The 12,776-nt window shown below is 44.2% G+C and overlaps 1 protein-coding gene across 5 annotated transcripts in view; it reads right to left on the minus strand.

The window, feature by feature from the left end:
• ATP2B2 (ATPase plasma membrane Ca2+ transporting 2) overlaps positions 1 to 12,776 on the minus strand; it is a 969,683-nt gene that overhangs the window by 138,272 nt on the left and 818,635 nt on the right. For all 5 annotated transcript variants that reach the window (XM_030205270.1, XM_030205268.1, XM_030205272.1 and 2 more), the window contains one exon: positions 3,481 to 3,722. In XM_030205270.1, coding sequence (XP_030061130.1) covers positions 3,481 to 3,722 — 242 coding nt within the window. The remainder of the gene's footprint in view (positions 1 to 3,480; positions 3,723 to 12,776) is intronic.

The following is a 12,776-nucleotide window of genomic DNA, read 5'->3' on the forward strand; positions in this document are numbered from 1 at the left end:
GCGGTAGCCTGTGCAGTTTCTCTCTGAGGGGTTTTGCACTTTCGTATTTAGGTGTTCCAAAAATGAGTCTGGCTGCGGTGTTCTGGGCTGTTTGGAGTTTTTTTATGGTCTGTTCTTTGCAGCCTGTGTACAGAGCGTTACAGTAGTCCAAATGGCTTATTACCAATGACTGTACTAGGGTGCGGAAGATGTTTCTTGGGGAAAAAAGGTTTTATTCTTTTGAGTTTCCACATCGATTGGAACATTTTTTCGTCGTATTCTTCGCGTGGGTGTCGAGAGTGAGGTTTCGATCAATGGTGACTCCAAGGATTTTCAGATTTTCTGAGATAGGAAGTGTGCAGTAGGGTGTGGTTATTGTGGGGTAATTGTTTGTATTGTATTGGGAGGTGAGAACTAGACACTGAGTTTTTTCTGCGTTGCGTTTTAACTTGAATGAGTCCGCCCAAGAGTGCATGGTCTGGAAGCTCTGGTTGATCTCATTGGTTATTTCGTTTAAATCACTTTTGAACGAGATATGGATTGTAATGTCATCGGCGTATATGTAGGGGTTAAGGTTTTGATTGGTTAGGAGTTTGGCTAATGGTATCATCATTAGGTTGAAGATAGTTGGTGAGAGGGGGGATCCTTGAGGAACTCCGCATTCTGGTCTCCAAGGTGGCGATCTGTCCATGTTCGTTATTACTTGGTAGGATCTGATGGTGAGGAATCCTTCAAACCACTTGAGAACTGGGCCTCCGATTCCGAAGTACTCTAGTAGGTGTAGTAGTATTCCATGATCCACCATGTCGAAGGCACTAGACATGTCGAATTGTAGTATGAGTATGTTCTTGCCGGTTGCGATCGTTTTTTTTAATGTGTTCATTGCCGACACTAGTACAGTTTCAGTACTATGATTTGATCGAAATCCTGATTGAGACTCATGTAGAATTGAGTGTTTGGTCAGGTATTCCGTGAGTTCTTTTGTTACTATACCTTCCATCAATTTTGTTGTGAGTGGGATAGAATCGACTGGTCGGTAGTCCATTGTGCTTTTCTTGGCATCTTTAGGCAGTGGAGTGAGTAGGATATTTCCATTTTCCATGGGGAAGAGTCCATTTATGAGTCTATAGTTTACTTGGTTCATGAGGTCTTGTTTGAATTGTTTGGGTGCGGATCTTATTAGGCTGGTAGGGCAAATGCCAAGTTTGCATTGAGATTTGGCATATTTACTGAGCCAGTGTGTGAGTTCATTTATTGAAATCAGGTCAAAATTGGTCCATGATCGTTCGGCTGGGTATTCCCCAGGATTTGGGTCTAAGCATTCAAGGATGCTTGTATACTCAATGGTATTGCTTGGTATCATGCGTTGGAGCTTTGTGATTTTTTCGTTGAAATAGTTCACTAGGTTGGTTGCCGATGGGGTGTCTGTGCTATTCGAGGTGACCTGTGTATTGTTAAATAACTTTTGGTTTTTAAAAAAGAAAGAATGTAATCAGATGTATTATTTCTAACTAAAATCTGGACAATAAGTATGTTCTCAATGAAATGACGTGACTATACACCGTATTGGCCTTGAAGAAGCCAACCAGATGATCAATGTGGAATAATGAATTAGATGAGTAATATCTGGGGATAATCAGGTTAATACCACATTTTTTTCTGTTTACTGTTTAATTGATCTCCTTGTCTTGTTTCACTCTCCCTATTTAGTGTTCTAAGGAAGAGAATAGAATTACCTGACTGAAATAATTTCTATATATTACTTTCTCTGTATTTCCGGCAAGTTGTTTTATAGCTTGTAAAAATTTAAATGGTTATAAATAAAAAAATTTTTTTTTAATGAAATTACAATCCAGGCCATGTGGTAGCCGGGCAGTAGTTCTGAACTGGCATGTGTTGGGAACGTGTAGGCACCTACGTGGCTTAGTAAAAGGGCCTCTAACAAATTCAACTGCTTTGCAGAATCAGATCTCAGACCTCTACCCAAAGAAAAAAGCTTCACAACAGAATGTAATAACACAGAACCCTCCCATACACAGACTGATGAATAAAAGACAAAATCTTAAACTGAATTCTAAATTTTACATACAGCCAGAGTAGCTGCTTTAACATGGGTGTAATATGTTCCCACTTTGAAACATCTATCATCTCCCTCAGGATCATGTTCTCATCTGGTTCTGTTCTTTCCTTACTGGCCATTCCTTTTTTGTTGAAGCAGCAGGGATGCGATCCTCTGTTCTGCTAAGCCCATTTTTTTACAGGGTCCCTCAGGGCTCTATCACACATGGCAAAGGGAAGGCTCAGGGGATGGCTAGAAGCAGCAGGGTTTAAACACTACTGTTGGTAGTGAATACACATGTTTGGAGGACCATGGGGGGTGGGGGGACCGGGGAGGGAGGAAGAAATACCAGACTCATGGGAGAGGAGGAGAGGGATACAGAGGCTAGAACGAGGGGGGGGGGGGGGGGGCAGGGGAAGAGAGGAGGAGGCATGCTGGACCCAATTACAAAACGTGTTATAAATGCAGACTTTTTATTAATTTTCAAAAATGTAATGGAGGAAGGCAGGGGTGGGTGTTCACTGTGGGAGGAAGGGAAGGCGGGAGTGCACAGTGGGAAGATGAAATATGGAGGGTACCTAAGGGGGGGTACAGTGGGGCCAACCCTGTGGAGGACAATACATCATGCTAATGTAAATTAATCTGCTAAAGCCCCATTTGAACTTGATGTTAATTCATTTACATGCACATAATGCTAATGATTTATAAGATCAGTTTTGCATGCACACTGGCCCTTCATACAAAACATACTATTTTTATCCACATCTAACGGCCCTAGAATGCATGGTATACTTTAGTGCATAGGCCCCTAAATGAATCAGGTTCTAAACGTATTTTTTAAATAGTGGGCCTGCATAAAAAACAATTCCTAGCCTCAGTTTTAGTGGCAAGAACTGGCACTCCTGGTCTAGACCCACATGAAGCACATTATCTAGCAATATTGTAATTAAAAAAAAAACGTATGTAATCTTAGCTTGTTATGTGTCTTTGTATGAAAACTACATATGGGGTCCTTTTACTAAGCTGCGGTAAAAAGCGGCCTGCGGTAGTGTAGGCATGAGTTTTGGGTACGCGCCGGGCCAGTTTTTACCACATCTGCAAAAAAGGGCTTTTTTTTTTTAATGGGATGGGAATGGCATGCGGTAAAACTGAAACCAGCGCACGCCTAAAACCAGCCTGAGCCCTTAACGCCACCCATTGATCTAGCGGTAAGGATTCATACGCTACATGCACGGTGACCGGTCGGTGCGCTCCAACTGCCGATTACCACCGGAAATGCTGCGCATGGGAGGAAATAAATAAATAAATTCTCCAGGCATTACAAGTACGTATACGCCTTTGTAAGAGGACTCCATAGTGAAAAACATTTATCAGGTCCTAAACTACTGACCAATCCATGAAAATAAACTTGACTAAGAAGCCAGTAGACCCAACATACTCACTTCTTCAGTACTATCTCAGAAGCTCCTTTGCTGTACATTCGGAAGCTGCCATCGGGCAATTTGATGACAGTACTCATGGATTTTCTAACAGAGTTGAAGGTATATACTTTATAAAGTTTTTCCTCAGGAATCTGATTTCGAATAGGTTGGTAATCTCGCTTTAGGTCCAGGACAAACCCCAATAAACCACATTCAGTCTTGTTGCCAACCTGACGACGTAAAGCACCTTCCTTCTCTGGGGGCTAAAGGACAGAAACATGAATTAGCTTTTCTCTGTGTTGGATATGCAATAGGTTAAGCACTAGTCTGTCTAGACAATTTATCTTAACAGAGGTTACATCTGTCTGATTGTCTATCTAAAGAATATTTCTGTATTTGAGAAAATCAATAATTGTTACCAGAAATCAATTGTCACTTATATAATAATATGTATATTTATAAACTTCCCTGCACCAATAGACATCTGAGGGAGTTTACAAATATGCATCATAGTACCAAAGAATAAAATTGCAGCATGCAAAAGAAGGAATATATAAATATAGCTTAAAAATACACTGGATAACTAGCAGGAAACTCCCCAACCCATCCTTGAAATAAATACAAGGGAAACAGAGCAAAATACCAAACCCCATACTTAGCCATGCCTTCAAATTATATCAGAAAATGATCAGCAACACCTGCTCACCTATTAATCAATAACATGAATGCCCAGTTAGCCATTAAAAAGGAGACTATTCCACAGAATTAAGGCAACCACTGATAAAGCTCTTGATCTCAAGCAAGCTAGCCACAAATCCTGTGTTGTAGGAATTCATTATAGGTATTCTTGACTAGAGTATAATTCCCTGCCAGGAATGTACAATGCCACCAACTCGCCATAGGAGGGCGACCCATGCCTCATTAATGGAAAGTAGCAGTAAGATACTTACATTTTGCCCTTTCAGCTACTGGTACTCCAGTACCATGTTGAGTCAGACCAATGGTCAATTGAGGTCAGCATTCTGTCATTGTAGCAGATCCTAACAGGAAGGCCCTCTCATGCCACAGATACTTAGGATATGATTCCAGAGATGTGTGCCCACAGAAAAAGAGTTTAGATGGCTCTGGTAGCTGGTGACTCAATTATTAGGTATGTAGATTTACTGAGTGGTTAATGGGCTTCCTCTCTCAGACATGGGTCACAACTACCTGAAAGATGCTAAAAAATAGATCTATGTCTCATAGCTTATTTCTAGGGGTAAGTATTAGTTTCCTGAGACTACCCGGCTAATAATTTTCATGAACTTTTGTTCCAGGGACTTGAACCCCACTATGGGCCCCTTTTCCAAAGTAGCAGTAAGCCCAACAAAGGCTTGCCGCTCGCTAAAAAGGAAGTACCACCGGATTACCGCAGCAGCCCGGTGGTAGTTCCCACCCCCAGCATCCCGTCATATTCAGTGCTACAAATATATATTTATTTTTATAGCGCTGGTGTGTACCCAGCGGTAATTGGGCAGTGCCATGTGCTGCTGGGTTAGCACAGGAGACCTTAACGCCACCTCAATGAGTGGTGGTAAGAGTTTCCTCCCCCCCCCCCCAAAAAAAATGGCTGTGCGGAAGAAAGACCTACCTTTTACCCACTGCAGTAAAAGGGGGCCTCAGCGTGCGTCAACAGCACGCACTGATGCCAGCACAGGCCTCCTTTTGCCGCAGCTTGGTAAAAAGGGATTAATGTTAGCTGCCTTGACCACATCCTCTAGCAACAGATTCTACAGTTTGATTATGCACTGCATGGAAAATAAAAAACATGAACAGCACATTAAAAACAAATCATGGAATTTGTTTTCCATGCAGTGTATAATTAAACTGTAGATTCTGTTGCCGGAGGATGTGGTGAAGACAGTTAACATGGAGGGGCATAATCAAACGGGGCGCCCATGTTTTCCTGAGGGCGTCCTCGCAGGACGTCCCCGCAAAGGGGCAGGGAAACCCGTATTATCGAAACAAGATGGGCAGCCATCTTTCGTTTTGATAATATGGTCGGGGATGCCCAAATCTCAACATTTAGGTCGACCTTAGAGATGATCGTCCCTAGACTTGGTCGTCCCTGATTTTCGGCGATAATGGAAACCGAGGACACCCATCTTAGAAACAACCAAATCCAAGCCATTTGGTCGTGGGAGGAGCCAGCATTCATAGTGCACTGGTCCCCCTGACATGCCAGGACACCAACCGGGCACCCTAGGGGGCACTGCAGTGGACTTCAGAAAAAGCTCCCAGGTGCATAGCTCCCTTACCTTGTGTGCTAAGCCCCCCAACCCCCTCCAAACCCATTCCCTACAACTGTACACCACTACCATAGCCCTTAGGGATGAAGGGGGCACCTAGATGTGGGTACAGTGGGTTTGTGGTGGGTTTTGGAGGGCTCACATTTACCACCAGAAGTTTAACAGGTAGGGGGGATGGGTCTGGGTCTGCCTGCCTGAAGTACACTGCAGTACCCACTAAAACTGCTCCAGGGACCTGCATACTGCTGTCATGGACCTGGGTATGATATTTGAGGCTGGCATAGAGGCTGGAAAAAATATTTAACATTTTTTTTTTGGGTGGGAGGAGGTTACTGACCACTGGGGGAGTAGGGGGAGGTGATCATCTGGTCATTTAGGGCACATTTTTGAGGCTTGGTCATAAAAAAAAAAGGACCAAGTAAAGTCTGCCAAGTGTTCATCATTTTTCCATTATCGGCCAAGGACGCCCATGTCTTAAGCATAGTCCAGTCACGCCTTCGCTATGCTTCCAACCCCCCCCCCCCCCCCCCCCCCCCGTGAACTTTGGTCGTCCCCGTGACAGAAAGCAGTGAGGATGCCCAAAATCGGCTTTCGATTATGCCGATCTGGGCGACCCTGGGAGAAGGACGCCCATCTCCCAATTTGTGTCGAGAAATGTGCGACCTTCTCTTTCGAAAATAAGCCTGATAGTGGGGTTCAAGTTCCTGGTGCAAAGGTCCATAAAATTATTATCCAGGTAGACTCATGAAACCAATGCTCAATCCCTGGAAAACCAATCTACTTTTTTGCATCTGCTAAGCAGCTGTGACCCATATCAAGGACAGGAAACTAGGCTCAGTGGCTTTTCTAATGTTCTTGTTTTCTCTCCGAAGAGGTGGTGATCTCCAGATCTAACTGATTATTAGTTGCTAATAAAATCTCTCTAGCAACACATGCCACATTTTACTTGTGCCCTGATCAATAAATCTTTCTTAATTTTGTTTTAAATATTTTATGAGTTAGTTTCATGGACTGTTCACTGAACTTAACACTCTTTGTAAGGATAAATGACTATTCCCTATTAACTTGATATTTTCCATACATAATTTCACAAACTTATCATATTTTCTTTCAGCCATCTCTAAGCTGAAACACCAATAATATTACTAATAATTTATCTTTTCTTCATTTGGTAGTCTTTTCATACCTTCTGTCATTCTTTGCACTATTTTTTTCTTTTCACTTTACTTATGCAGTTTTTGAATTGGAGTGGCCAGAACTGCACACTTCAAGTTCTGGTCATAATAGATGTATATAAAGATATTATGATAGTTTAAATTTTATTTGTTCACTTTTCCTTTTTGAATAATTCCTAACATTAATTTGCTTTTTGACTGCTACGGCTTGACACTGAGCTAAGGATCTCAATGTATTGTCAATAATCAGTTCAAAATCCTTTTCCTGAATGGCAACTTCTTTATTTATTTTATTTATTACATTTGTACCCCGCGCTTTCCCACACATGGCAGGCTCAATGCGGCTTACATAGTAACAATGTAAATAATTACAAAGTTGTGAGAAGAATATACAATTTGTGGTAAACGCAAAAGCTAATGGGGTTAACGGAAAGTAAGCTAAACATAGGAGGAATTGGGTTCAAAGGAAATAAGCGTTGGGAGGTAGGCGCAGAAAGATGGAAAGTAATGGATATGGGGTAGCAATAAGGATAATGGGAACATGGTCAAAATATAACTATTGTCAATAAGAATCATATAATCTAATCTGGAAGCCAGCAATGTGAACATACAGAAAAGGACTATGGGGTCCCCCTTTACTAAGGTGCGCTGAAAAATGGCTTGAAGTAATGTAGGCATGGGATTTGGATGCGCGCCAATCCATTTTTCAGCGGACCTGTAAAAAAAGGCCTTTTAAAATTTTTAACAAAAATGGACGTGCAACAAAATGAAAATTGCCACGCGTCCATTTTGGGTCTGCGACCTTACCGCCAGCCACTGATCTAGCAGTAAAGTCTCACATGTTAACCGGGCAGTAATGACCTACGCACACCGAATGCCACTTGGCGCGCATCCGATACGTGCATCTGAAAATAAAAATGATTTTTAAGCCACGCATATTGGACGCGTGCCAAAAATAAAATCACTGCAAGAGCCATGCGGTAGCTGGGCGGTAACTCCATTCTGGCACGCGTTGGGCACATGTAGATGCTTACACGGCTTAGTGAAAGGGCCCCTATATTTCCTCATTCCATCACTCTGCACTCAACACTGCATTTCTTCTGCCATTGAATTCCCTAGCTTTACGCTGTTCTCCAGCAACTCTGGTCTGCTTGTGTTTTAACTACTTTCAATATTTTTATCAATACTTTTATTTCAGCTGCAAAGGTGATCACCTCATTCGCTGCTCCCTTTTATGGATCATGAATGCATGTATCTATATCAAATATTAATTTATACTACACAAATAGAATTACATTTAGATGAATAATTGATACATGAGGATTACCTTCCAACTCATAACAAAAAATAATAACAAGAAATATAAATGGGCAACCTCATTATAAGTGTAGGGCTAATGGCAACTTTTGCAAATTACCTATTTAATTATGATTAGATTCATCATTTCCTTATTATTTATGGGGATATTTTTCTAGACATAGGCATTCCTAAGGAGCTGTTTCAGAGGAGCTGAGGCACATTTGTAATGTATGTAGTGACAGAGATACATGCATACGTTATAGTATTCTATAAATTACACAGGAGTGAGTCCCATCTAAGTTCCACCCAGACTCTGCCTATGTATTTATTTATTTAGATGGTTTTTTTTGCTCACACCTTTTTCAGTAGTAGCTCAAGGTGAGTTACACTCAGGTACTCTGGATATTTCTCTGTCCCAGGAGGGCTCACAATCTAAGTTTGTACCTGAAGCAATGGAGGGTTAAGTGACTTGCCCAAGATCACAAGGAGCAGCAGCAGGGGGATTTGAACCGGCCACCTCTGGATTACAAGACTGGTGCTTTAACTACTAGGCCACCCAAATGTGCATTATGGGGTCCTTTTATTAAGCTGTAGTAAAAGGGGCCCTGCACTAGCAGCGATCATTCTTGCCATGTGCCATGTCCGCTTTTTACCACTGCGAGTAAAAAGGCCCCCCCCCAAATAAAAAAGAAATGGCCATGCAGTAAGTTCGCACTTGCCATGCGACCATTTCAAGGGGAGCACCTACCACCACCTATTGAGAAATTTTTTTAAATATTTCCACTAGCGCGGGAAATGGAGTGCGCTAGGGTGGAACTACCGCTGGCACCCATGTTTGGCCAGCGGTAGTTCCAGGTTGCCACACAGCAATCCTTTAGTAAAAGGGTTGCTATGTAAGATATGCGCATATTTACTAAATAGTATGTAGGAGGAATTTTGGCATTTGTGTGCATATGTGGACACATGCATGCATGTATGCCATTATGCAAAACATTTCCTATATAATAATTCTCACCTCCAACATTCTAAAACCTGGCTGCCTGTGTCCGTAACTTTGGGTCTCCGAAGCCTCAGCTAATGTCACGACGCATTACGCCGTGGAATCTGTTTGTGTGCGTGCGTCAGACGTCAGACGCACGAGCACAAACTGATTCCACCGCGGGTCCTCATTCAAGCTGTCCAGCCGACAACAGGAGACTTCGGCTGGCAAGGGTTGGGGTCCCCAGCCAGCACAGGTACGCGATGGCAGCTGGGGAGGTTTGCTGGTGGGAAGGGGGGCTCGAGAGGGTCGCGACAAGGGGGTCCAGAGGTCAGGATCTCCGAGGGGGGGGTCTGGAAATCAGAGGGAGGAAGGCAGAGAGGTAGGATCTGGAACTCCGACCGGGAGGGACGGGCCTGGAACTGGGGGGGGGGGAAGGATGGAGGGGTCTGGAACTGGGGGAGGGGGGGAACCTTGCTAGCGCCCGTTTTCTTTCTGCCTGAAACGGGCTTTTTCTACTAGTGTGCATATAATAGGTGCATAGCTCTTGGCGCTCACTTTGTAGAATTACTCCCTAAGTCAGAGCTTCCCAAATTGTGGATCGGGACCTCAAAATAGGGTCAAAAAATCTGCCTCACCTAGGTGGGCTCTCTCCACAGTTACATCATTATTCTGCACTTTGGGGGGGGGGGGGGGGGGGGGTTGTCACAAAATATTGTTTGGCTGCAATCATGAGGTTACAGCCACAAAAATATTGGAAAACACTGCCCTATGCTCCTCATTCTATACAGCGCACCAAAAATTAGGCATCGATTTGGCAAATAACTCCTGTGCTACAATGGGCAGGAACAAGGTTACGTGCACTTAGGCGCTATTATGTAACTTGGTGACTAACAGGCTCATTTTCGAAAGAGATAGATAGACGTCCATCTTTCGACAAATCGGTACTTGGACGTCCATCTCTCAGAGACGTCCAAATCGGTATAATCTAAACCCGATTTTGGACATCTCTAGCGAAAGTCCGTCACAAGGACGTCCAAATCTCAAGGGGGCGTATTGGAGGCGTGGTGAAGGTGGGACCTGGGCGTGCCTAAGACTTTGACGTCTTTGAGTCATAATGGAAAAAGGCAGAGATGTCCTAAACTAAAACTTGTACATGTTTTTATTATGAATAAGGCACAAAAAGTTGCCCGAAATGACCAGATGACCACTGGAGGGAATTGGGGATGACCTCCCGTTACTCCCCCAGTGGTCAATAACCCCTCCCACCCTAAAAAAAACATCATTAAAAATATTATGTGCCAGCCTGAGATGTCATACTCAGGTCCATGACAGTGTATGCAGGTCCCTGGAGCAGTTTTAGTGGGTGCAGTGCACTGCAGACAGGCAGACCCATACCCCCATACCTGTTACATTTGTGGAGGAAACAGCGAGCCCTTGTGAAGAGTACAAGGACATGGAGTGGGAAATGGCCAGGGAAGGGGAGAGAAAGGCTCCTTCGGGGTGGTCTCAATCCGCTCATAGGGGTGGTTGCCATAGATTCCGGTCCCCAAGAATCCAGCATTACAGAAAGCAGTTGGTCACCTTCCTTAGAGGAAATAGTGAGAGCCAAATACTACAGTTCCCAGCAGCCCGTGAGGGAGAAACCCAGTAAAGCCAGAGACTACAATTCCCAGCAGCCCCTGAGGGAGACACTGAGTAGAGCCAGGGACTACAATTCCCAGCAGCCCCTCAGGGAGACACAGAGTAGAGCAAGTAAGAATTATTCACACTACCAGTCACAAAGGGCTAAGGGGAAGGAGGAGACTCTGAGTAAGTTCAATCAGGGGAATGAAGAGCAGCTGGGAGGGGGCAGAATAGAAGAACCCATGGATTGGCAATCAGGGGACGGTGGGGAGAAAGAGAGAGGAGAACCTGGAAGAGGAACCCATGGATATCTCAGCTCTTGCAAAAGCTAAAGGTAGAGCGTTAAGAGGGCAGATGGCAACTTGGTTCTTTGACTTGATGCAGGGAGGCAAAGGTGGCTGCATCAGAGGTGGGATTAAGGAACGAATGTTTCAACCTGGGTCGAGTGGGGGGGTTGTCAGGAGTTGGTGCTGACAGTGAAAGGGTGGGACCCTTACAATCCCCTGGCCCGGTAATCGGTGGACAGGAGGAAAAAAGGTTGAAGCGGAAAAGTGAACTGTTTAAATTGGGGTTTGTGCTGTGATAAAAGTGAACTGTTTAAATTGGGGTTTGTGCTGCAACACTGACTCTCTCCCTAATCAGGAAAGTTGAAGTAACCTGAGAGAAAAGGGGGGGGGGGGGGGAGAAGGGAGCGCACAGAGACTCTCCTTCCCTTCCGTAGGAAAGGGGAAGGGGGAGAGAGAGAGGGATTGTTTCAGGGGGAATTTGGAGTTGAGTGGGGGAAGTGGTGGTGGAATCTGGGACACGGTGGAATTCCAAACCCCAGAACGTGGAGGGTAAAAAGAAAACTTCCAGACTGTAAAAGTGCAGAGATCGAGCAGGGCAGGACACAGGCTGTGAGGGGGCCCTATCACGCTCCTCCGTGGCTGGGATCTTTACACCCTCCAAAACACATCACAAACCCTCTGTACCCACATATAGGTGCCCCCTTCACCCGTAAGGACTATGGTAGTGGTGTACAGTTGGGGGTAGTGGGTTTTGGGGGCTCAGCACACAAGGTAAGGGAGCTATGTACCTTGGAGAATTTTATGAAGTCCACTGCAGTGCCCTCTAGGGTGCCCGATTGCTGTCCTAGCATGTCAGGGGGACCAGTGCACTACAAATGCTGGCTCCTCCCACATCCAAATGGCTTGCATTTGGACGTTTTAAACATGGACATCTTTGGTTTTGAAAATCACCGAAAGTCAAAGACGTCCAAATCTAGGGACATCCAAATCCAAGGACGTCCTTGGTATTTTCGAAACGAAAGATGGACGTCCATCTTTTTTTGAAAATGAACTTTTCCCCACCTCCGGATTTGGACGTTTTACAAAGACGTCCAAACCCAAACTTAGACGTTTCTTTTGAAAATGCCCCTCCACGTAGTCTAATGCATATCTACAAGGGGGTGTTCACATGGGACAGGCAAGGGTGAGCCACAGACATCCAAAGAGCAAAGGATTATGGAAGAGATGCAGGCCAACCAACAGAAGGATCTGATCCAGAGGTGGGTTACAACAATTTTAATGAACAAATATCAAGGCATATACAGACCTGACATGGAACTGTGTTTAAGCAACAAAATTTGCCTACTTCAGGAGTCAGTACATCTGATGTTGGCTATCTGCATCATTGTAAGCAGTAGGGTATTAAAAGACCAAAAAGCAGAGCTTGCTGATGAGTATAACCGCTGTCGCAAGGAACACTCTGTTAGGTTCCGTGTCAAGTCTGTATGTACCTTGATATCTGGTCAATAAAATCATTTAACCCACCTCTGGATCAGATCATTGTGTTGGTTGGCCTACACCCTTCTCTACTCTTTTGCTCTTTGATTTCATAGGGAAACCTATTCTTTTCATTGGTGTTTGGTGTGGGCATGTCACCAAGCAATGTGCACATAATTCCACATTC

The sequence above is a fragment of the Microcaecilia unicolor genome, chromosome 6, assembly GCF_901765095.1.
Source record: "Microcaecilia unicolor chromosome 6, aMicUni1.1, whole genome shotgun sequence".
NCBI lineage: Eukaryota > Metazoa > Chordata > Amphibia > Gymnophiona > Siphonopidae > Microcaecilia > Microcaecilia unicolor.